Consider the following 23,198-nt stretch of genomic DNA (forward strand, 5'->3'; position numbering starts at 1 on the left):
AGTTCCAGTTCTCGGCTCTCAATTGTCGTCATCAGTTCCCAGTTTCCAGTTGCCCGCTGCCAGTTGCCAATTGCCAGTCGCTCGTCCAGAGTTTGGAGGCTTCTTTCTAAGCGTCTGCGGCAAAACTTAAAAGCGGCGCACAAAATTAGCAAGCGCCAGATTATCATAATGTTAAATGACTGACTGCAGTTGTGCGTCTCTCTCTCTTCCTCTCGCTCATCTCTCTGGCTGCTCTTGGAACAGCTAAAAGCTGGCTGCCGCCACTTGGCGCTGTGCGTCGGCTTGCAGGCGCCACTTTTAATTATCAATCAATCAATCAATCACATTTGACGTCTCCCTCCATTAAATGTCAGCCAATTGATTGAATTTTCATTTGGACAACGACAACGACAACGACGGGCATGCCCATACCCCATACCTATTGCTGTACTCATGTCCAGGCGCCAAGCCACATGCCCCTTGCCCCATGCCCCATGGCCCATTCATTGATTGATCAATGATGTTGTCTGGCTCGTTGCCCTGATTGATGAACTGCAGTCGAGTGTGCTTGCCTTTTCAGCAAATCTCTGACATTGTCAGACGAACAGGAATACCTTGGCGAAATTGCAAAGATGCTTAGCTTTAGCTTTGCTATCGCTTTTTTAACTACTTGGGCGACATTTAAGCGATAGCAGGGCATTTATTCAGATAGTCCGCAAAATTGTTAAGCATGCATATCCGTTTTCTTATACCAAACGCAGACCAAGTTTATTTTTCGCTTTGCTGCAAATTTAAATTAAACGAATTTTTTCCAGCTGCTCTTCTCCTCGATTCTCAAGAAGTCAAGTAGGCTCTGCAGTTTTCATGCTAAGCTAGTGTAGTGTTGTGTAGTAGTGCAGTGATTTTTTTTTTGGTTTTTTTTTTTTGCATGCATGCATGTATGTAAGTATGCATGTACATGTGTACATATGTGTGTATGTATGTATGTATGTATGTATGTATGTATGTATGTATGTATGTATGTATAAATGCACGCATGTCTGCATGCCTGTCTGCATACATGTCTGCATGCCTGTCTGCATACATGTCTGCATGCCTGTCTGCATACATGTCTGCATGCCTGTCTGCATACATGTCTGCATGCCTGTCTGCATACATGTCTGCATGCCTGTCTGCATACATGTCTGCATGCCTGTCTGCATACATGTCTGCATACAAGTCTGCATGCCTGTCTGCATACATGATTGCATACATGTCTGCATACATGTCTGCATGTATGCATTTATGTGTCCGGACGTTCATTCACACATGTACGCATGCATGCATGTTTGCATATGTACAAAACAAGTATGCATACATGTGTGTACAAACATGGCATGCATAGGCAAACTTAAGTCTTCGCCCAAAACATCTTGAATGAGTTTTTTGTATAGATCTTTGAATATAAACTTGAACACGAAACAACACCCACCTCTTGCGGCTTGGGCGTTAATAACCAATCTGTCTATCAGTCAGGACAAACAGTTTTTTATATAGAGATATATTATTGTTAAGATAGCGATAGAATGGCGATACTGCAGCAAAAAGGATGTGTCATCGAATCGTGCACGTTTCCAGTGAATCATTGAAACACTTTGATGACCCACGCATCGAATGATCTCACATAGTTTCTCTTATTTAGGCTGTTTTCCTCGATTGCCAATTTCACTATAGACCAAATGTGATTTACCTGCACACACACACACACACACGCTCGCACACTTCTTATGTGCTCATAATAAATTTATTATTATGAGCGTTTTTTAACCATTTTGTATTTTTTATTGAAAAAAAAAAAAACAACAATATATAAATATATATTTCAATGGCCGGCGTTGGCGTTCCAAAATTGACATTTGTCAACAGCTTTGTTGACGCTTTGCTTAATTTATTAGCCACGTTTTGTTGTCGCTTTACATTTGGCCTGGCTGCCCGATCACATCATCATCTAGCGCTAATGATCATCATTAATGATCATCATTTGGGGCATAGGCGACAAGCTGAGCTTTGTATGCAAATAAATGCGACCAAAAGACTCGCACACTAAATACCAACAGAAAAATCCCAGAAAAAAAAAAATACAAAGAAGAGTACTTTAGACGGAAGTGCCCGACGAGAGAATGCCCTACCTCTTTGTTCCGTCCCGGTTCTGATCAGGAATATATATGCTACCAGCCTCATAAATTGTCACACAAATATTCCTAATCATTTTCAATAGGTTCACGGTATTAAAAACAAATAAATATACAAATTTATTTTATTTGTGAGAAATACCAATTTTAGTTTCAAAACATTGAAAATGCCGGTTCTAATTTCTGGTTTTAATTATCTCTAATTTATGATTTTTATTGTTAGTTTTATAGCTATTGTTAACTTTAAGCCAATTTATAATTCAAATTTAAGCAAAACTATATTATAAATTAATTAGATGTTATTTAGGCAAATTCTTGACGCATGCGAATCTAAGAAACTATTACGATAAAAACTATTATTAGTATTAGTTTAACTTTTGGTATTAGCATTAGTATTGTTATTATTATTGCAATTATTATTATTAATATTATTGCTTTTAGTATTGTTATTGTTAGTATAATTACTATTATTTGTATTAATATTGGCATTAATATTAGGGCATATTTCTGATATTTATTACCCAGGCTCTATATATTTGGGTTTCCATCAAGTAAGCTTAGATCAGCTTTAAAAACTTCTCTTTTGGATCGCCCCTGGAACAAACACTATATGCCCCAAGAACGTTTGAGAACCTCGCCGTTGTAACTTCTTTGGGCAACATCTGCCCAACCGCCCAGGCATATGGCAAAATCGTTCAGAAAATGGCAAAGATTGCGGCAAAGGGGCGAGTTGTGGAGTTTATGGAAAGATTTCACTTGGATGCGAGGCAGAGACGAGACCAAAGCAATTTGTACGCCTACCAGGCAACCGAGAGAGAGAGAGAGAGAGAGAGAGAGAGAGAGAGAGGGAGAGCTGGGCTGCATGAGAGAGTACGAGAGCGAGAGAGACTCGCATATTGCTGTGTGGCTTCATTCATATCTGTATATGTATATCTCTCTTCTTTTATTTTTCATTCATGCGTTGTAGTTTCATTGAGACACACACACACACGCACACCCAATGCGAGACACACACACACACGCACTCAGCTTTTATTTTTATGAATGAAATGAAGCTTTTAACGTAGTAAAACGCGCTGCGACGGACGTGCGCACAGGAGAGGCGCGCGGGCCGGGGCCGTGGCCGGGGCCGGGGCCGGAGCCTCCGCTCTGTCCAGATCGCACGTAACTCCAACCAAAGGCGCATATGTGGATCTAATCTTGTTGTTGTTGTTGCTGCTGCTGTTACCGTCTCGAGGCATATTTTAATTTCTTTAGTGGCGGGCGTCTCCGCGTCGGTTCCATCGCATGTGGGCCGAAAATGTATTTTTTATGGCGACGTCGTTTGATTTTTTATACCCTCGACCCATTGAAAATTGTTTCAAATAAAACGGGGTATAATGTGCTTGTGCAAATGTGTACAAGAAGACATTTACGATCACATGCATTCTATATATATAAATATACTTATATATCTGATCAGCTTAGTCTCAGATTAGTAATACGAAATATTTACTCTCTGCCTTCCACTTTTATGTTATCGATAAATATCGATAGAGATGGTTTTTTGGTATATATGACTCGATTATTCACTGTATGGTTACGACATCGATAATTATCGATTTTGAGATAGCTTTTCAGAATCATTGAAAAACTAAAATGCTAATTACTTGACATAAATATAACTCGCTTAATATATGCAGGTATCGATATCATATTCTTCGATAATTATCGATTTTAAAGCATGAAAACTAAAGCCTTGCTCGTTTGGGATATAGCCTGATATTTGTGTGCCAAACGTGAAAATCCCATAAAGATCGGATCACAAGCTCCGAAGTTAAGCCAGAGTAAATAGTGGGACCAAAGTGTGGAGGCAAGCGAAGAGGAAGCACAACCGCTGCGCTAACTTAGCCTGTCTGTGCGTGGGAAGGTATACGCTATCAGCTTGGCGCTGTTTGTAGGGTATGTGTTAGTCGAGCAGTGGGATTTACTGTTTGCTAAGTTTCTATCTCTCTTCAGCCTGTTGTTGTTGTACAACAAATGCAGGCCATAAATTTTGCACAGGCGTTGCTCGGGATGGCCACGGATCGTCAGCGCTCGCCGAGTGTTTGGAGTTGGAGATGGAGAGGGGAAGGGAAAGGGGAAGCGGCTGTGGAAGGGGGGCTGTGTGTGCGTGTGTTGTGGGACGCACTGCAGCCCACAAAAAGAAAAAAAAAAGTTATAACAAATCATTTAATTTGCTTTTATCTGTGCTGTCTCATACAATGTTGTTGCTGGCCAAAAAAAAAAGAAAAAAACATGCGCGGCGCTTATTTTGACCATTTTTGGGTGCTGCCTGTGGCATTTATTTGGCTCGCCTGGCTCGCCGTGTATCCGACAGATACACATACCGTATCTGTATCTGTGTATCTATGTATCTAACAGATGCAGATACAGATATAGATACAGGTTCAGATACAGATACACAGATACAAATACAGATACAGATACGGTATGTGTATCTGACAGATACACAGATACAGATGCAGATACACATATATCTGTGTATATCTGCATCTGTGTATCTGTATCTGCATCTGTGTATCTGTCAGTATCTGTGTATCTGTGTATCTGTATCTGTATCTGTATCTGTATCTGTATCTGTATCTGTGTATCTGTGTATCTGTGTATCTGTGTATCTGTGTATCTGTGTATCTGTGTATCTGTGTATCTGTGTATCTGTGAATCTGTGTATCTGTGTATCTGTGTATCTGTGTATCTGTGTATCTGTGTATCTGTGTATCTGTGTATCTGTGTATCTGTGTATCTGTGTATCTGTGTATCTGTGTATCTGTGTATCTGTGTATCTGTGTATCTGTGTATCTGTGTATCTGTGTATCTGTGTATCTGTATCTGTATCTGTGTATCTGTATCTGTATCTGTATCTGTGTATCTGTGTATCTGTGTATCTGTATCTGTATCTGTATCTGTGTATCTGTATATGTATCTGTATGCGAGTGTGTGCTCTGTGCGGTGCTGAGATCACACAGGAAATTAGCTTAATATATGGCTACCGTTTTGCCCGAAACCAACAACAACAGCAATCAAATAAAATAAAAAACAATGCGAAACAACTGCAAACAGCAGCCGCAGCACGTTAATAGAAACAGAAAGAAAACAGAAAGAAATCGAAAAAAAACGTTTCGTTTTTTTTTCACACTATTCCTCCACAAAATAAATTAAGAAACAAAGTAAAAATACACAAAAAAAAAAAAAAAAAAAAAAAAGAAAAAACCCAACTGGCGAGCAGCTATATCAAAAGACGTCAAAATTATGGATGCATGGACGCAATCGTAACTCTCTGGAAATTATTTGATCGCACGGCACAATGTTCTACAGTGAAAGCTCCACAGAATGGACAGCTCCTTGGACAAATGTGAAAAATTAGCAAAAGTCAATTCTTTGTTGGTTTTTTAAATGTTCTCTGCATTTGTGCTTTTCATTTCAAACTCAAAGAATCCTTTGCGGAGGAACCAATGAAATTAAGTGGAAAATAAAATTTAAATTTGACTTAAAATAATCTCTAAATAGCTTGAAGCAAAACATAAAAGTCTTAAGGCATCCTATAATGAATACCTCATAGAGTTGAAGATGTCTCCAGTTTTTTCACGACAAACTCATGAGGGCTACAAAATGGTTGTTTAAAGACTTTTCTGCTTGCTTCAAGCTATTTTGAGCTTGTTTTAAGTCCAATTTGCATAAAGCTTCTTTTCACTATATTTCCTGTGTTTCGCTCAATTGATTTTTTGATATAAGAAATGAAAAAACAGAAGATAAAAATATATGTATTTCCTTTTATATATCTATGCACGCGCATACAGTATCCAGAGTCGGGTCGGTATAGCCAAATCCGTCTAAATATAAGATGAATCCAGCCGAATCGGACTTCTATATTATCAGAGTACCAAAGGAAACATGGTTCTTTGAGTTATCTTGACACCAGACTCAGCTTTGACGTGCTTTACGATCCTCCTCACATATCTTTCAAGCCGTAAAGTATCTTCGGCCTGTCAAAGATAGCGCTTCTTTCTTGTTTTTGCCTAATTGAATACTCTCAAAATTACATTATATTTTTAATAGATGCGCTCGCAGCAGCTTTTGTTAAAAACTTAAACTTTTTGCTAAATAATCCCTCCTAAGATTTCTTCCCAAGAATATGTGTAAGAATTCTTGAATTTTAATTCGAAAAAAGTTTTATCAACAAAAACATTTTCAGGCAAATTAAAATTAACATTTAGAGGGAAACATGAACTAAAAAAATGAATATTATTATTTATTTGATGCTTCTAATATTCTATTTTTTATACAACTAATATTTGCTTTTCTTTCAATTCTTGTTCTTGAAATTAAAATGATAAATATTTAATTTGAGTAAAAATGAATTTCCATGAATTAAATGTTATAATTTGTGTAAATCGTAGAGCACAAAAAAATTGGAGTAATCTTTATTGAATACAAAACTGTTCTTCATAAATAGTAAAAAACATTTCAGAACTTTTTTTGTTACAAATTTGAGAAAAATGTGAACTTTTTTTCAATGAATTTGAGGTTTTTTAATTTCAAATTGAATTGATTTGTTCGACTTATCGGCGGAAATGTTTGTTTTTTTGTGAACTCATTTTGAGTAGAAATTGAAATTTGTTGAAAACATTGCATATAATATTTATAATAATGAATCTATGATTGTGCTTGGAGGGCGTTCCGAGTACTCACCCCTGCTGAGATTGTTGTTGTTGTTTGTTTTTGCTCTGAATGAAGCCCGTAAAGATGTCAACCGCAAATGCCGACGTTCTTGCTGATTATAATTATGATGATAATGCTCGACGATGATGATGATGTTGATAATTATGCTGGGATGATGATGATGTCAGGTAAATGCTGCGGGCAACGCCGAGCGATTTGGGTCGTCGCCGGATTCTTCCAGGCACAAAAAAGTAAACAAAAAAAAAACTTCCAAAAAAAAAAAAAAACACCAAGAGCGTTAATATGTTTGCGCCGGCGATGACTAAGCGTTTTTTCAATATTGATTTAGTTTCTGTTTCCGTTCTTACGCTCACTTCTTCTTCTTCTTCTTGTTATTGTTGTTGTTGTTGTTTGTTGCGCATGCGCCACACGCGCTGATAAACAAACAAACAAATAAAAAAAACAAATAAATAAAATTGTTGTGAGAACGAAAATTGCACGAAATGAAATCAATTTCCGAAAAATCCATTAAAAATTAAAGCGATTGCGCGCGTTTTTTTCTTATTATTTTCTTTTTTTTTTTGTTTCCGATCGCTTATCGATGCCAATTTCAATTTCAATTTCAATACAATGCGATTCGATTCGAGCTTGTGCACACAGTTGCACGCGCACGCGCGCACACTCTCTCACACACACACACGCACACGCACACGCTCACGCACACACACGGACACGCCGGCGCAGTCGCCGTTCGGACTCAAACTAAGTGAAAATTGCAAGCGGGCACTGGTTTTATTGAAAGGAAAGATTGGGGAGCCAGCCCAAAGCCACAGACACAGCCGGAGCCCAATGAGCCGAACTAGTGCCGGGCCGCACGAGCGCAACGAGCGAACCAGCAAAACGAACGAACGAACGAACGAACGAACGCACGAACGAACGTGCGAGCGCGACACGAGCGATTCTGGCTGCGGCAGCGCAGCTCCCGCTGATGCGCGCGCGCTCTCACTGAATGGAGTTAGCGGCGTCAACGTCGGCGTCTTATTGCCGCGCCAGCTGCATGTGACCCCCAGCGAACACCCCACCAAAAAGGAAATGCGACTGCTGCTGCTGCTGTCGCCGTCGCCGTCGCTGCTGGCAGTGACCCTGTCGCTGTGGCCCATTATCAGCGTTGTCATCATGCGACTCTGTCTGCAGTTGTTGTTGTTGTTGTTGTTGTTGTTGTTGCTATCAGCAAGGCAACTGTTTGCAATATAATTATAATCATATCATGCATATCTCATGTTCCGTCTTCTTTTCTTTTTTTTTTTTTGTTCTTTATGATGCGCAGAAATTGCTGCCTTATCTCGCTCCAGTTCCAGAAACAGCCGCACAGCGACGAGGCGGCGCCGCGTCGCAGTCAAGGACGACACCGTTAAATGCACAAAAGCGCCAGCGGCGCAAAAAGGGGAGTAAATTGTTGAAAATTATCACATTGTAAGCGAAAAAAAAAAAACTGCAGACGAACCGCGCTGCCGAAGATCATTAACAATGCGCCGTGGCGCGCAAAAATAGCCACGAGCAGAACAAATCACATTATATTGGTCTACGTCGGCGACGTTGGCGTCGATGTCGGCGTCGCAGTCAGCGTTGACGTCGTTGCACGTTATTTTTAAAAATTTGTTACAATGGCGCCCCGTTTGATTTTTAGGCGCCAAGCGGTGGCGGCAAATTGTGGCGACACGTCTGCTGCTGGAAGCAGCGGCAGCGACGGCAGCGGCAGCAGCACCAGATACAAATGCGATAATGTGAGGAGGAACATACGAAATGCTGAGATACAAGATAAGAGCAATGCACGGGAGAGGCGCGACGCGACGCGACGCGACAGCCAGCAGACGCCAGCCAAAGACGCGTCGCGCAGCATCGCCAACGCCGACGCTGCCGTCGTCGTCGTCGTCGCCGTCGCCGTTACCGATGCCAACAGATATCAAGCACGTCTCAATCTGAAATCATTCAGGGCCGGTCTCTCGGCCCCGGCTTGGCCAGAAAGGTTTTTGCCGGTGATGCTTGCGCCGCCAACGCCGCTCAATTAACAATGAAAAGTCGGTCTGGTACGTCATAATATATTTTTATCTGATTACCAGGCAGCAGACGCCAGACTAGCCACAAATCGTGCGTTGGCACAAGCACACACACACACACACACACACACATGCGCACACATACACACGGCTACCTCCCAAGCATCATCCTTGCTATCTGTGTGTGTGTGTATGTGTGTTGATTTTTTTTTTCGCGTGACTCTCAGATCTCTAATCAAGAAATCTCACTTGTGGCGCCGCCGTCGCATCACACATGTGTGCGTGCATCTGTGTGTGTGTGTGTGGCGCCAACATTGTTAAACGCCGCTTACATTTCGCAGCTGAATGAATGGTGCCGCGATGTGTGGCCAGGTAGCATGGCCTATTGTCCATTGTTGTTGTTGTTTTGTTTTTTTTTTTAATGCTGACGCATGCTTTGCTGGCAGCACAGCGCAATCCTTATTTGAAATAACAATTTAAATTTCAAATTGAAAATCAAACGGGTTTTTAACGCGCCGCCGTTGACATGCGAATGGCAAACGCCACGAAACAAGTAAACAAAACAAACTGTGAACAGCTGTTCGACAAGGGCTGCAAGCAATTAAATAAAATACGTAATTCGATACGCAATTTCATTGAGTATTTTTAGAGTATTATTACTATTAGAACAGAATAAAATCATAAATTATTAGAATTACTTTTGAATAATATCGCTAATTGTAAATAAGCTAATTTTTACCCGAACACATTTGCTGGGCCTCTGCTCTTGTCGGCTGTGAGCAGCATACCAGATATTTGAATGCGCCGCGCTTTCAGTCAGCTGTCAAACCGATTGCAGACAGCTGGCAACCCTGTCCGCTGTTACACTGCGACTGTCAAAAGCGATAAAAAAAAAGTTGTCTGCTCGGCATTAAAATTAATTTGTAGCGCTGCTAAATATTTTCTAGCATATCGGTAAGTTTTGTTTACGCCCATGCACATGACATATTATTATTTAATTGGTAAGCGCTTGGCTGCATGGGGCTGCCACAAATCGATATATGGCCGAGAAAGTGCCTGCTCGGCCTGCTAGCAACTTATGTAATTGCACGTAAATTGAATGTTGTTGCCAATTTGTTGTTTGTGTATTGATTTGTTGCAGAAAATATGATACGTGCACCGCTTGTGAAGGCGCTGGGCGCCCTCGGCTCACCCACACACCAAATCGCCAGCCGAGCGGTCCGCACCAGCGCGATCATGGCCCAAACGCCGGCCAAGGCGCCCGAGAAGATCGAAGTCTTTGTCGATGATATACCCGTTATGGTTCTGCCGGGCACCACAGTGCTCCAGGTGAGCACACTCGAGCACACGCCTCAAAAGTAATATACAAAAGAACACGCTCCACTCTCTTCTTGTTCCTTCTCAAAACGCACAGGCTGCAGCCGAGGTGGGCGTCGAGATTCCGAGATTCTGTTACCACGAACGCTTGGCCGTGGCTGGCAATTGTCGCATGTGCCTGGTGGAGGTGGAGAAGAGCCCCAAGCCTGTTGCCGCCTGCGCCATGCCCGTGATGAAGGGCTGGCGCATCAAGACGAATTCCGATTTGACCCGCAAGGCGCGCGAGGGCGTCATGGAGTTTCTGCTCATGAATCATCCGCTCGATTGTCCCATTTGCGATCAGGGCGGCGAGTGTGATCTGCAGGATCAGGCCATGGCCTTTGGCTCCGATCGTTCACGCTTCACGGACATCAACTACACGGGCAAGCGGTAAGCTCTGTCACAACTTCAAATATAATCGTTGCTCTACTCTTGCGCTGCTCGCCTTTTAGTGCTGTGGAGGACAAGGACATTGGGCCGCTGGTCAAGACAGTGATGACGCGCTGCATTCACTGCACACGCTGTGTGCGCTTCGCCTCCGAAATTGCTGGCGTCGATGATTTGGGCACCACGGGACGCGGCAATGATATGCAAATTGGCACCTACGTGGAGAAGCTCTTCCTTACCGAGCTGTCGGGCAATGTGATCGATCTGTGCCCCGTTGGCGCGCTCACCAACAAACCGTACAGCTTTGTGGCACGTCCCTGGGAGATACGCAAGGTGGACAGCATCGATGTGCTCGACGCCGTCGGCAGCAACATTGTGGTTAGCACGCGCACCAACGAGGTGCTGCGCATTCTGCCACGCGAGAACGAGGACGTCAACGAGGAGTGGCTGGCGGATAAGTCGCGCTTCGCTTGCGATGGCCTGAAGCGCCAGCGCCTGGTCGCGCCCATGGTGCGCATGCCCAACGGCGAGCTGCAGGCCGTCGAATGGGAGGGCGCGCTCATCAGCGTCGCCAAGGCGCTGAAGAAGGCCAATGGCCAGATAGCTGGCGTTGCCGGCCAGCTGGCCGATGTGGAGGCCATGGTGGCGCTCAAGGATCTGGTCAATCGGCTGGACGGCAACCAACTGGTCACCGAACAGGACTTCATCAAGGGCAGCGCCATCGATGTGCGCTCCAGCTATTTGCTCAACAGCACCATTGCAGGTACGTGCTGCCCCTTTCTGCTGTCACATGTATTTACGACTTGCGTTCTGCTTTTAGGTCTGGAACAGGCTGATGCTGTGCTGCTGGTGGGCACCAATCCGCGCTACGAGGCGCCGCTGGTCAATACGCGCCTGCGCAAGGCCTACGTTCACAACGAGCTGCAGATTGCCTCGATTGGACCCAAAATTGATCTGTCCTATCAGCACGACAATTTGGGCTCGGACGCCAGCCTAATCAAGGATGTGTGCAGCGGCTCGCATGCCTTCTCCAAGGTGCTCGAGGGCGCCAAGAAGCCGGCCATCATCATTGGCGTCGATGTTCTGGAGCGACCCGATGGCGCTGCCATTCATGCCACCATCTCCGAGTACTGTCAGAAGCTCAAGAAGCCTGTGAGTAGTCGATGGCCATGTACGGGTCGAACTAGTTAAACATGTTACAATTTCTGTTGCAGGACTGGAATCCCTTCAATGTGCTGCACAACAGCGCCGCCCAGGTGGGCGCATTCGATGTGGGCTACCAGCCGGGCGTGCAGCGCGCATTACAGTCACAGCCCAAGGTGCTGTTCCTGCTGAACGCCGATGCCGGCAAGATAACGCGCGAGCAGCTGCCGAAGGATTGTTTCGTTGTGTATATTGGTTCGCATGGCGACAATGGTGCGTCCATTGCGGACGCTGTGCTGCCCGGCGCCGCGTACACCGAGAAGCAGGCGACCTATGTCAACACGGAGGGCAGGTCACAGCAGACACATCCGGGCGTTTCGCCGCCGGGCATGGCACGCGAGGATTGGAAAATATTGCGCGCTCTGTCCGAAGTGGTGGGCACACCCTTGCCCTACGACACGCTCGACGAGCTGCGCTCGCGTCTCGAGAACATTGCGCCACATCTAACGCGTTACGGCCAACTGCAGCCGGCGGGCGGCAGCGAAGCAGGCGCCCCAGCCACGCCGGTAAGTATCCAAACATATTTTCAGCTACAAAAAAAAAGAGAAAACTAAACCAATAATTTGTCTGCCCATCCATACAGAGCAAATCGATCAGCGGCACGCCCATCGATGTGAAGCAAAAGGAACTGCGCGACTATTTCATGACCGATGCCATATCGCGCGCCTCGCCCACCATGGCCAAGTGCATATCGGCGGTCAACAAGCAGCAGCGCCAGGACGAGGCGGCCAAGCAGTGTGCGGCCATTTAAGCGACCCAATTCTGATCTTGATACTGGCCTGTAGCACATAAATCTTAAATAATTAATGCTGTTTTATTTTTTTTTTCCATTTTTTTTTGTCTAAATGCAAACACTTTTTGCTGTATACTCAAATCCTGGCCAGCGGCGAGCAGCGGGAGGCGACTGCAAAAACAAGAATGAAAGAAAAAGAGAAAATGTCAAAAAGTGTGCAGAGTGCGGAGCGCGCCTTGTAAATGTCTTTGGGTTTGTTGAAAAGAAGCTAAACAATACGCAAATAGGAAAACGAATCCAAAATAAACGTGAAATATAGTTAAATGCGCGATTAATTGTATGCACATATAAAACTTATCATTATTGTTACGCAGACCGCGCAGATCGCGAGCTGTAAACTAAACTAGACACTTTAATTATATAGACTTCTCGTTCTGGTGCCCGTTCAGCACTTGCACTCTTCTAATCGGTTGCCAATAAGCATAAAGCTACATTTCAAATATATATATATATATAAAAATATCATATACTATAAGGATCCGTTCGGGCGAGTTTTAAATGGCTTTTTTTTTGTAGGGTGACGTAACATAAAGATGTTTAAGTAGGGTATATATATATATTCGGATTGCTTAAGTACTCCATGTACGAAGTGAACGAAGTAGAATCTAGGAAATTGGATTATATAAATGCCATTTCTCGATTATATAGCATTTCGTATATTCGACTTGTGCTGTCTTGGAGCCAGGGGAATATACGGAATGGCATCACAGAGCAGATGATGCATTGGTTCAGATTTAAGTATTTATGTTTATTCAGCATAAATTAACTTTATATATATTTTCTAGACCTCAAGCTATATCCAGCATATATCTGTATACCCTATCTATATCTGTATCGTGCTGCGTCCCGATCTGGCCCTGTCTCCTAGTCCCAAGCTATGAATCCGACAAGCTCAAGGACTAAATCGATTTTACCTCAAATAATCGATAACTTGCTAAGTTTGCACAAAATCGATAAGTATCGATGAGGCCCTTTTGTTTCCAATACCCAATCTCGTATAGCCCAAACAGGACCTTTTGAATACCTTCCCTCGTTTTCACCCAAAAAAAAAATGATATAGATTCCATAGCTGGCGATATATTTCCCGATCTTCTCAATCACATTAATACACGAGTTCGTTTTCTATGTGAATGAAAAGCTTATATTTTTGTTTTCTTTTTCTTTTTTTGTTTACCATAAAAATACAGATTTTTTTTATTTATTTATTATTTAATCATCATTTTCATATAACATAATTTCGTAATTTTGGATGCGTGCCGCACAGAGGCCGCTGCCAGGGCATGCTTAGGGGGGGGGGCTTGTTTTCGCGCTCCAGTTCGACTGAAGTCAAGAGTTCCTTCCCCCCCCGGGAAAAGTGCCCCCTCTGTGACACGGCTGAGCTATTGTGTGTGTGTGTGTGTGTGCTACTATCGAAACTAAATTAAAACTTGAACTTTTATCGCTTTGAAGCGGCAACAACTCTCAAATTCGTTGGTCCAACCAGATGTTAGCGTGTGTGTGTTTGTGTGTGTGTGTGTGAATTGGAGGGGGGGGCAAATACATTGTAATGGATCGCTCCATTTAGCTGCAGCAGCTGGCGGGCGTTGGATCCAGGCCGGAACGCTTCGTGATGCTGAGACGTGTAAACTCCTCGGCGGTGGTCGGATGAATGCCGACGGTGTTCATCAGCGTGGGTATGGTCAGGCCCGACTTGAGGGCAGCGGCAAAGCCCTGTATTACCTCACCGGCAACGGGTCCCAGATAGTGCAGGCCATAGACGCGCTGCTCGCCGCTGCGCTGGGCGACAGCCTTCACATAGCAATAGCGCACGCTCTTCTGGGGTATGAAGAACTCCGTGGGCTTATAATAGCCGTGGAATACTTCAATCTCTTCGGCGCCGTACGTCTTGACGGCATCCTCTTCGCTCAGGCCGACGCAGGCATACTCCAGCGGTGTGAACACTGTGGTGGCCACATCAGCGTAATCCATGCGCAGATCAGAGTCCGCGTAGAGACGACGTGCCAACAGACGGCCGGCGAGGACAGCGACGGGCGTTAGCTCCGGCTTGCCATAGATAATATCACCGACAGCATAGATATGCGGAACATTGGTTGTCTCCTCGCAGTCCACCTGTATCTTGTCCTTGTGCGTGAGCACACCGGCATTGTGCAAATTCAGATCCTCGACCAGACCCTTGCGACCGATGGCCCAGAGCACCGTATCGAATACATCGCTATCGATCTCGCCGGTCTCCGTGTTCTCGTACTTGACCAGCAGCCGGCCGTCCGATTGTTTCTCGACAGACAGCGGCACAGTCTTGCGCAAGAACGGAATGCCACGCTCCTCCATGGAGGCGGCCACCAAATTGGCCATTTGCTGATCAAAGCCGCGCAGCACAATCGAACGCACCATCACAGTCGGCTCATAGCCGAGTCCCTTCAGGAAGCCGGCGCACTCCAAGCCAATGTCTGCGAGGCGAAACACAAAAGTTAGCGATGAAGCACAATAAGAGGATTTAAATGCGGAAGGCACTTACAGCCAGCGCCGACGACAAGGGTCTTGCCGGGCTCACGATCCAGACTGAAGAGATCGTCACTGGTGATGCCATACTCAACGGCGCCGGGTATATTCGGATAACGCGGACGACCGCCGACGGCAATCACAAAGGTCTGAGCGGTAATCGTACGGTCGCCGCTCTTCAGCTTGGCGGACAGCGTGTGCGGATCCACAAACGAGCCCAGGCCGTTGATGTACTCGACTTTTCTGCAATGGAGAGAAGATCATGAATATGGATTCAACAAAGCTGCGATTGTTGTGGATCGCTTACTTGTCGCGCAGATCGACACGTGTCACCCAGTTGACGGACTTGATGTGATTCTGCACGGAGGAGACGAGCTTGTTCCAATCGGGCTTGATTTTATCATCGACATTCCAGCCGTAGGCGGCGGCTTCGTGCACGGCTTCGCCCAGCAGGGAGGCCTGATGCATCAGCTTCTTTGGTATGCAGCCGACATTGACGCAGGTGCCGCCGACGCCCCATTTGGTGCCAATTGGTGTTGGCTTCACGAAATCCAAGCAGGCAACGCGTGCACCATGCGCCACGGCCTCCTTGGCGCAGGATAAACCACCAGAGCCGCCACCAATCACAACCAGATCATAATCGTAGTTACCTGCAAATAAAAGGAGGAGCATTAAAAAACCTGGAAACGGATGGATTCGATGGGATTCAGTGTGTGGCAGTTGATACCCCGTGGCATCTTGCGCGTGTTGGTTTTCCGAAGTCGTATGTCCAGATATGCGGAACGATATATGCTGCGCCCCTCGGCGGGCAGCTCATCCGCCAGCGAGGCGGGCACAAATTCAAATAGATGCATTTGCCCGGCAATTGCTGCTTCAAAACTGAAGCCTCTGTTTCTCGTTGTTGTTGTTGTTGTTGTTGTCGCGCTTATTAATTATGCACATGTGTGTCAACGAGGTGCAAATCAAAGTGGAGCAATCATCGCAAGCCCCGCCTTGACGTGCGGTTTGCTTTGGATCCAATACGTTTGCCATGGCTACGAATAAACGATTCAAACGTTTCGTATTGGGGGCGGGTGTGCGTGGACAGGGTTGCCAGACAAGCAGCGGGCGCCATGAAGTTGCCAGCCAGTTGATGTGCAGAGCAGGATCTCTTTATCGATTAACAGGTTATCGATATATTCAACTGACCAATTACATAATGTAAAATAACAGAGGAAATTGGCTGCAGACTAAATACCCTTTGTATTAGGGCGCAGACCTTCCTAAATTCACACATGACAATAAAACTTAATGATGCCAATAAATGTATGTTTCCCGATAACATAAGCTGATAATCAAATATATGGCATTATCTTCATGTTAAAGCTGATAATTGAAGTGCTTGAAAGGAAATTTCAATTATATTTTGATGCTGTTCAAAATTATTTGTATAAATGTTGCAATTTCCACATGATAAAACCCGGAATGACGTTGTTGAATTTAGAAATATCTAAAAATACAAATCATCCATTCAATTGCTGAGCCAAAAGTCCAATTGGAGCGGAACCGTTCTGATAAGCATAAGCTGTTCGAATACCGAATTGAGGAAATAATAAAATCCATAGATTATCGAAGCGTTTTAATGAAATCGCAAGAATGCCGATCGCTGTGAATATGTATATGTGTATGCTTATTGAACAGCATTTATCGAGTTTTAGCTCAGGCTTATTAACATTAGAACAATATATAATAGGCGACGGCCACAGGCTAAAGCTAATTAATTGTGGTACGTGGAATGTGGGAGAGGGGGTGGGGGGAGGGTTGGGGGTATTACGTGCTGCTGATAAAGTAACGTAGTTATCGTTGCCAGTCAGTCATAATCCCACCCCCCACCCCGGGAATTGAATGCGTCACAAACTGGTCAACTTGTACGATGCGAACCTTAATGTAAGGGCATAGAACAAGTCACGATTGCAGCAGTTCGATACATTCACAATGACGATGTGTTAATCAGCATGATGATACAGATAATCGTGATGACGTAATCGGTATGTGCATTGAGGATGTGCTTGCAAAATATCTCAAGATATTCTCGAACAATTCGCGCTATCAGCGGCAAATGTCAAGTTTGTTGCATCTTGCGAAATACTTAAGTACTCGAGTTAGAAAGTTGTTACCAAATACCCTCAAGCCGCCCTTCGCTGCCAAAAAAAAAAAAACCCTTCACTTGCATGATCATGACTCTGCAGAAAATAAAAACCAATTTTTTGCCCGGCAAATCGATTCACGTTCGATAATGTACGTGCGTAGCGGCGTGCTTAACAGTTATTGTACAATAAATTCATAAATACAATGTATACGTGTGTGTGTGTGTGTGAGAGAGAGAGAGCGAGCGAGAGAGAGCAGCAGCAGAGTGTAGTTATAAGCATAAAAGCGGCCATTTCACTGGATGGCGTTGCCAACTGGTTGGAAAGACGTTGATCACCAGCAGAGTTGCAAATCTTTTGGGGCTACGGTCTTGTGGCATTGGCTTACCTCGTAGTGGCTTAACCTTTCGCACGGGCTGCTGATACATGGCCTGCCTATCGCAATGGGGGTGATTAAAGGGCGGCACATTAATGCCAGAATCGCTGGTTGAGCTTTCGAGTGAGTTGCGACCCTGTGGCAATGTTTTGCCAGGATTGCGGTTACCTGATTGCGAAGTTCGTCTGGCCCCCTTGTCTGGCAAGGCGGTGTTGATTGGCTTCATTATTGTTGTTGAATATCTTCGTTGTTGTTGGTTTTGTATTTGGTGTTGTTGTGGTTGGAAATTGTTATTGAACGTGTAGTGTAAACTATTTGCGGCGATTGTTTTTGTCGAACTCGACATAAACATCGTCGCCTGCTGGCGCACCAGCGTTACTGAAAATCTCGAATTCCACAATGTAAGCGACATGTTGTATACGTATAGCCAATCGCCGTATATATGTATGTATGTGCGTTAAAGCACGCTTCGCCTCGACACTTTAGCTGGTCACTTGGTAGATGTAGCTCAAATTTAAAGCTATGGCGAAATTCTCAAGTTGTTTATTGCGCTGCGCGTTCTTAACAAGGTTTTAGTTTTTGTTGGCGAAATCACGGACACAGGAGAAGACAAACCGAATGAAAAGAGCAAAGTTGTCGTCGTTAGGCGGCTGCACGGCGCTTGGAATGATTGGAAAGTGTGGGCAGCGACGCTCACCACGTAACAGCGGCAGAGCTGTTGTATGCGAATGCGCGTTCAAAAGAGAATTCAATGTAGATGGCGGCCTGGTCACAGGGTCGTCGAGCTGTCTGTCTAATTAGCCGTGGCAAACATAATGTAAAAACATTAATTAACATAACTTGCATAAATACAATGGACTGGAAGGAGCGCAACAGTTGGCTGCCCTTGTCAGGGTTGCCATACAGCTAACTCTAATCAGCCAATGGTGCTTCTTTTGCGTACAGCTGGCAACTCTACCAGCTGCCTTAGCCACCGGCCGCCATGTGAAAGCGCTTGTCTATTTGATTATAAAAAATAAAGAGTGCGCAAAGTGTTGACGTTCGGCGAGGTGATAAAACACAATTAGAGGCAGTGTAGCCAAGGCAGCGCCTCGTGGAGCAGCCAGTTTACGCCGTTTTGTGTCAGTTATATAGCTACGACATTTTATTGTGCCCGTTGCCACGGCTTAAGTGCAAATAACCGATTAGATTTCCGTAACAGAAAGCAAAAACAAATTCACAAAATGAACTCGATTTTAATAACGGGCTGTAATCGCGGTCTGGGCTTGGGCCTGGTGAAGGCTTTAAACGCACTGCCGGAGCCGCCGCAGCATCTATTCACCACATGCCGCAACCTGGAGCAGGCCACAGTAAGTACATTTGCCCAGTCATGTCACCCTAACGGGTGACTCATGCACAGGGTCAATTGTTAAAGAGTATCAACGACATCTACACATCGAAACTACGCGAATAATTATAAGTGGCAACAGCAACAACAACAGCAGCAACAACAGCAACAACCCGTAACGCGAGCGAGACAGCAAGAAATATTCTTGTCTTGTGTGTGGCATCACTTCTGTTACTCACCTTTACCGTCTACGGGCGCCATGTTTTGCAGTCTTGGCAAGTGTTTTAGGCTAAAAAACAGGATCAGAACTTGCTTCCAAATATTCAATAAATTTATTCAGTTAGACTGAAGATGAACACACTTTGCACGGTCACTTTGAATGGCAATTAATACAACAAAAAAAATAACAAACTCGATTTTGTCAAATGACAGTTAACTAGCTAGCCCTGCGCGACACTCTCGCCAGCGAACGCAAAAGCGAAATAAGCGGTAAACTTTTTGCAATTGCTTTTACGCTTTCGGTTCGATGCTTTGGCTCTCGGCTTTTGCTGCTGCTGCTGCTGCTGCCCGTTTTCCAGTTATGGAAAGCACAATCTATCGATGTATCGATGCTTTTTTGTTTTTGCGCTCGCACCGACGTCAATGCCGCTTCGCGCAAGCTTGGCGCTACTTTTGTACGGCTTTTGCAGCACTTTTTCCAGTGCTAGTCACGATCTATAGCAACATACAAAAAATATATCGATACTTAATTAAGTACTTGAAGTTAGCTGTGAGCATAAGCTTGGCGCCACATTTGAAAAGCAGTCTAAGTTTAAATTGTAATTGTTTTCTCTTGCAGGAGCTCAAAAAACTGGCGAAGGAGCATTCTAATATACATATACTTGAGATTGGTATGTTAAAACACACTTGCTTGCCTTTATTAGCTGAGATCTAACATCAATGCTGCTTTCTAACAGATTTGCGAAACTTTGAGGAATACGACAAGCTCGTTGGCAAAATCTCCGAGGTGACCAAAGACGCCGGTCTCAATGTGCTCTTCAACAATGCTGGCATCGCGCCCAAGTCTGTGCGTTTCGGTGCCACCAGGCAACAGGATCTGATCGATACGCTGCAAACAAATACCGTGGTGCCTGTTATGCTGGCCAAAGCCTGTCTGCCGCTGCTAAAGCGTGCTTCGGAGGTCAACGAGAACGTGTCGCTTAGCGTGAAGCGTGCTGCCATTATCAATATGAGCTCCATTCTGGGCTCCATACAGGCGAACACGGATGGCGGCCTCTTGCCATATCGCACCTCCAAGTCGGCGCTCAATGCGGCCACCAAGTCGATGAGCATCGATTTGGCACCACAAAAGATACTCTGCGTCAGCCTGCATCCCGGCTGGGTGCGCACTGACATGGGCGGCAACAATGCGCCCCTGGACGTGGCCACCAGCACCGAGCAGATTGTGAAGACAATTTGCCAGCTGGACGAGTCGCACAATGGCGGATTCTATCAGTACAATGGCGAGCAGCTGCCCTGGTAGTGGCGAACACAACACCATGAGCTACATATATCATGTATATATATATATATATATGTTATATATGTATATATTTTGTTGCTATCTATGTAAATTATTGTTGGTGCTTACACGAATTGTTGAAAATCATAAGCTTGCGTTATTATCTAGCGCTGACGTGGCAGCCATGGGCTGCTGTTCCAGATCACATCAGAGCGGTGGCGGCGGCGGTGGCGGCTGCGTTGCTTGTGGATTGCTTCCGCTGCCATTCATGGGATATGCGACGCGTTTGCGCAGATCAAGCCGGGGACGACGGTTGCCAGCGCTGGCCGTGCCTGCGTCGGCGCTAACTGGCGGCGGATCATTCCAACCGGGGGTGAGTGAACCTAACAGTGCGACAGAAATACGCCTTTGACGCCTTTAATGCAAGAACTGCCTGGCCTGGGCTTACCTGGAAATGCGCCGCTTGGTGCAATGCTTTGGCCCATTGGCGGCGGCGGCTGTTGTTGGGGCTGTGCTGTAGTTGTTGTTGGCGGTGGCGGTGGCGGCGTCATGTCTGTCCTTGGCGCAAATTTAGCTGACTGTGTTTACCTATTTGTAGCTTTGTTCCAGCTGTTCTGGACAGCCACAATGTCAAGTGTTGAAATTTTTATTATTGTTTTCGATAAATATCAACGAAATGTGCGCGCAACCAACTTCATGTGAGTGCAATAATTGCGTGCAGCCAGCTTCATGCGAGTGCAAAATTGCGTGCAGACTTTGTTCGAGTGCGCAATTAGCGCGCAGCCAACTTCAAGGCGCACTCAATTTTGAATTTTGCACGTTAATTTGATTAAGAACCGTTACAATTTAGAAACCCAAAAGAGAATTGTTTTTTTCCGCTGTCTACAAATTATACAACAGCAAAAAGTGAAAACCTTCTATATTTTCTGGATAGCAACAACATTTGCAGGGCTTCGATGTGCAGAGGATTTTGTGGCATGGGTTGAAAATGTATTTAAGAGAAAACAAAAAAAAGCTGCAATGCAAGACATTTATTATAATATATACAATTAGTATTAGGAAAAATAGTTAAATATTCGCTGTTTCTCTGGTCTCTTACAATAGCCGCTGTCACACGCACAAGAGTCTTGAGTCTAATCTTGTGCAGTGGCCAGCAGCTGCAATAAGTACCGCTCGTTTAAATATATCTATAGATATCTGTCAATATCATTTTGGACACTCTCACTTTAACACTTGAGAAAATCGACTGTTCTGCTTTACGGAAGAGGCCTGTCCTCGGCAAGTTTGGGGCTTGAATTAATGATAGGCTGCAGGGTCCAACATATGTTTCGGTTCCCAAATTCCAGTTTTGAATATTTAAGTCTGTGGCTGTTAATTTGTATTCTTCTGGGCTTACTTTAATTTTTTGTTGGTTTTCACGTTTGACCATTTGTCAGTTGAATTGAATTAAATAGTCGCAGCGGCTATTGATTTTTAATTGAAATCCTTCGAATGCTTCCTTTCGCTGCTGTCATCCTAATTAAAATTGAAAGCTAGCCAATTAAACGATTCCAAAAATATATTTCTGCACAAATTGACATTTTCCGCTGTCCATGTCAAACTTTCGATTAGCACAGTAAAAAAAATTTATTCAAAAAAATATTAAAAAAATAAATACCGTTTATCCTTATTTGTTTTATACACTGGCAAAAAAAATATTATTTTATGATATTTTGCAAAAACAAAAAAAAAAATGTTGCTCTTTGCCTGGCTGCAGCTGCTCGTCGCTGTTGTCGCTTAATTAACAATGTTTAACTGAGACAATGTTCAGGCGGTCGTGCGGCTTTTATAGCTGCAGGTGTCGCCGTCGCCGCTGACGTTGGCTGCGCCGTCAGCTTTGCTGCTGGCGTTGCATCCCCCACAAAGTTGCCGTTGTCAAGTTTGCTACCTACCTGCTGGCCAGCGCATAGAGACGCCCACACACACACACACACACACACATGCACACACATGCCGCAGTGGACAGCGGGCAAACGTCAGCGAAGTCTTACATGTGTGTGCGTGCTTGTGTGCGTGTGTGTGTGCGTGTGTGTGTGTGTGTGTGTGTGTGTGTGTGTGTTTGTAACTAACTTTGTAATATTATTAGACGGTTTTAGTGTGCGGCAGTTGTTGTGCCTTGACCAGCCGTTGCAAGGAGGCGCGAGCGGGGTCAGCTGCGCTGTTTGCGAAAAGTCGCTGCCTACTTTCAGGCGCAGGTCGATTGCACATTTGCTGCAAATCAAAAATGCAACAGCAACAACAACAACATGCTGCATAGGTAAAGAAGAGCGCAGCGAATGCACCAACAAAGGAAGACAGAAATCATTGGGGCAGGTTATTGAGCAGCAGCACCCTGTCCAGCGCCCCCCCCTGGCGCAAAGTTGATTAAGAAACATGATGCCGCCGAGAGCTATGCAATGGCAACTCCGTGTGCAGAGCATTTTGCCACACTTTGCAACACTTGCCCCATTGCAGTTGCACGCCGCCCAATGGGGTGGCTAGCGCTTAGCCACCTACAGATTGGGAACGTCCAGCGGGTGAATCTGTAGAAAACACGCAACACAAACGAAATAAAAGTGAACAAATAGCAAAAGAAACCGAACCAGAAACAAAGGCCAAACAGCATAAAAAGTACGGTAAAATTAAATAACATTGTTTTATGCAGGCGACACCTTTAACTGAGCCCGCACCGCCCCGCCCATCG

At 44.8% G+C, this 23,198-nt stretch overlaps 5 protein-coding genes across 8 annotated transcripts in view; 2 read left to right on the plus strand and 3 right to left on the minus strand.

Moving 5' to 3' along the window:
* AdamTS-B (ADAM metallopeptidase with thrombospondin type 1 motif B) overlaps positions 1 to 7,765 on the minus strand; it is a 19,388-nt gene extending 11,623 nt beyond the window's left edge. The window contains exon 1 of one of the 2 annotated variants that reach the window (XM_015170039.3): positions 6,882 to 7,707. The gene's annotated coding sequence lies outside the window, so the exon portion shown is untranslated. Of the gene's footprint in view, positions 1 to 6,881 lie in introns of both variants that reach the window. The other variant, XM_015170040.3, reaches the window with a different exon arrangement.
* Positions 7,766 to 9,714: 1,949 nt separating this feature from the next.
* Positions 9,715 to 12,927, plus strand: ND-75 (NADH dehydrogenase (ubiquinone) 75 kDa subunit). The gene is made up of 7 exons (XM_032440700.2): positions 9,715 to 9,862; positions 10,050 to 10,237; positions 10,323 to 10,654; positions 10,717 to 11,414; positions 11,472 to 11,803; positions 11,866 to 12,360; positions 12,438 to 12,927. The coding sequence occupies exons 2-7, from the start codon at positions 10,055 to 10,057 to the stop codon at positions 12,603 to 12,605; spliced, it is 2,208 nt and encodes a 735-aa protein (XP_032296591.1). The 5' UTR covers positions 9,715 to 9,862; positions 10,050 to 10,054; the 3' UTR covers positions 12,606 to 12,927.
* An 838-nt stretch (positions 12,928 to 13,765) lies between these two features.
* Trxr1 (Thioredoxin reductase 1) lies at positions 13,766 to 19,469 on the minus strand. Of its 3 annotated transcripts, none has more exons than XM_015170038.3 (4): positions 19,215 to 19,469; positions 15,454 to 15,796; positions 15,163 to 15,389; positions 13,766 to 15,094 (listed from the first exon to the last, which is right to left on the minus strand). In XM_015170038.3, the coding sequence occupies exons 1-4, from the start codon at positions 19,234 to 19,236 to the stop codon at positions 14,208 to 14,210; spliced, it is 1,479 nt and encodes a 492-aa protein (XP_015025524.1). In that variant the 5' UTR covers positions 19,237 to 19,469; the 3' UTR covers positions 13,766 to 14,207. The 3 variants fall into 3 exon arrangements, with proteins under 3 accessions (XP_015025524.1, XP_015025523.1, XP_002056889.2); XM_015170037.3 differs by lacking the exon at positions 19,215 to 19,469 and adding an exon at positions 17,817 to 18,309; XM_002056853.4 differs by lacking the exon at positions 19,215 to 19,469 and adding an exon at positions 17,661 to 18,305.
* On the plus strand, positions 18,595 to 20,626 carry sni (SDR family oxidoreductase sniffer). The gene is made up of 3 exons (XM_002056854.4): positions 18,595 to 18,997; positions 19,814 to 19,865; positions 19,932 to 20,626. The coding sequence occupies exons 1-3, from the start codon at positions 18,872 to 18,874 to the stop codon at positions 20,495 to 20,497; spliced, it is 744 nt and encodes a 247-aa protein (XP_002056890.1). The 5' UTR covers positions 18,595 to 18,871; the 3' UTR covers positions 20,498 to 20,626.
* Positions 20,549 to 21,154, minus strand: LOC6633314 (steroid receptor RNA activator 1). Its single transcript, XM_002056855.4, has 2 exons — positions 20,925 to 21,154; positions 20,549 to 20,859 (listed from the first exon to the last, which is right to left on the minus strand). Exons 1-2 carry the CDS (start codon positions 21,025 to 21,027, stop codon positions 20,684 to 20,686), a joined length of 279 nt encoding a protein of 92 aa, XP_002056891.1. The 5' UTR covers positions 21,028 to 21,154; the 3' UTR covers positions 20,549 to 20,683.
* Positions 21,155 to 23,198: the final 2,044 nt, after the last annotated feature.

This window comes from Drosophila virilis, chromosome X (assembly GCF_030788295.1).
Source record: "Drosophila virilis strain 15010-1051.87 chromosome X, Dvir_AGI_RSII-ME, whole genome shotgun sequence".
In the NCBI taxonomy this organism is placed as follows: domain Eukaryota; kingdom Metazoa; phylum Arthropoda; class Insecta; order Diptera; family Drosophilidae; genus Drosophila; species Drosophila virilis.

Bases quoted from the DNA above. Each gene is read 5' to 3' on its own strand.
- sni (XM_002056854.4), top strand. From the start codon at position 18,872: ATGAACTCGATTTTAATAACGGGCTGTAATCGCGGTCTGGGCTTGGGC. The intron at 18,998-19,813 runs GTAAGTACATTT...TTTCTCTTGCAG, and splicing joins GCAACCTGGAGCAGGCCACA to GAGCTCAAAAAACTGGCGAA. The intron at 19,866-19,931 runs GTATGTTAAAAC...GCTTTCTAACAG, and splicing joins TATACATATACTTGAGATTG to ATTTGCGAAACTTTGAGGAA.
- Trxr1 (XM_002056853.4), bottom strand. From the start codon at position 18,060: ATGTCGCTTACATTGTGGAATTCGAGATTTTCAGTAACGCTGGTGCGC. The intron at 15,797-17,660 runs GTAAGCCAATGC...TTTTATTTGCAG, and splicing joins AAAGGTTAAGCCACTACGAG to GTAACTACGATTATGATCTG. The intron at 15,390-15,453 runs GTAAGCGATCCA...TCTCCATTGCAG, and splicing joins CGTGTCGATCTGCGCGACAA to AAAAGTCGAGTACATCAACG.
- LOC6633314 (XM_002056855.4), bottom strand. From the start codon at position 21,027: ATGACGCCGCCACCGCCACCGCCAACAACAACTACAGCACAGCCCCAA. The intron at 20,860-20,924 runs GTAAGCCCAGGC...TCGCACTGTTAG, and splicing joins ACCAAGCGGCGCATTTCCAG to GTTCACTCACCCCCGGTTGG.
- ND-75 (XM_032440700.2), top strand. From the start codon at position 10,055: ATGATACGTGCACCGCTTGTGAAGGCGCTGGGCGCCCTCGGCTCACCC. The intron at 10,238-10,322 runs GTGAGCACACTC...CAAAACGCACAG, and splicing joins CGGGCACCACAGTGCTCCAG to GCTGCAGCCGAGGTGGGCGT. The intron at 10,655-10,716 runs GTAAGCTCTGTC...CTCGCCTTTTAG, and splicing joins ATCAACTACACGGGCAAGCG to TGCTGTGGAGGACAAGGACA.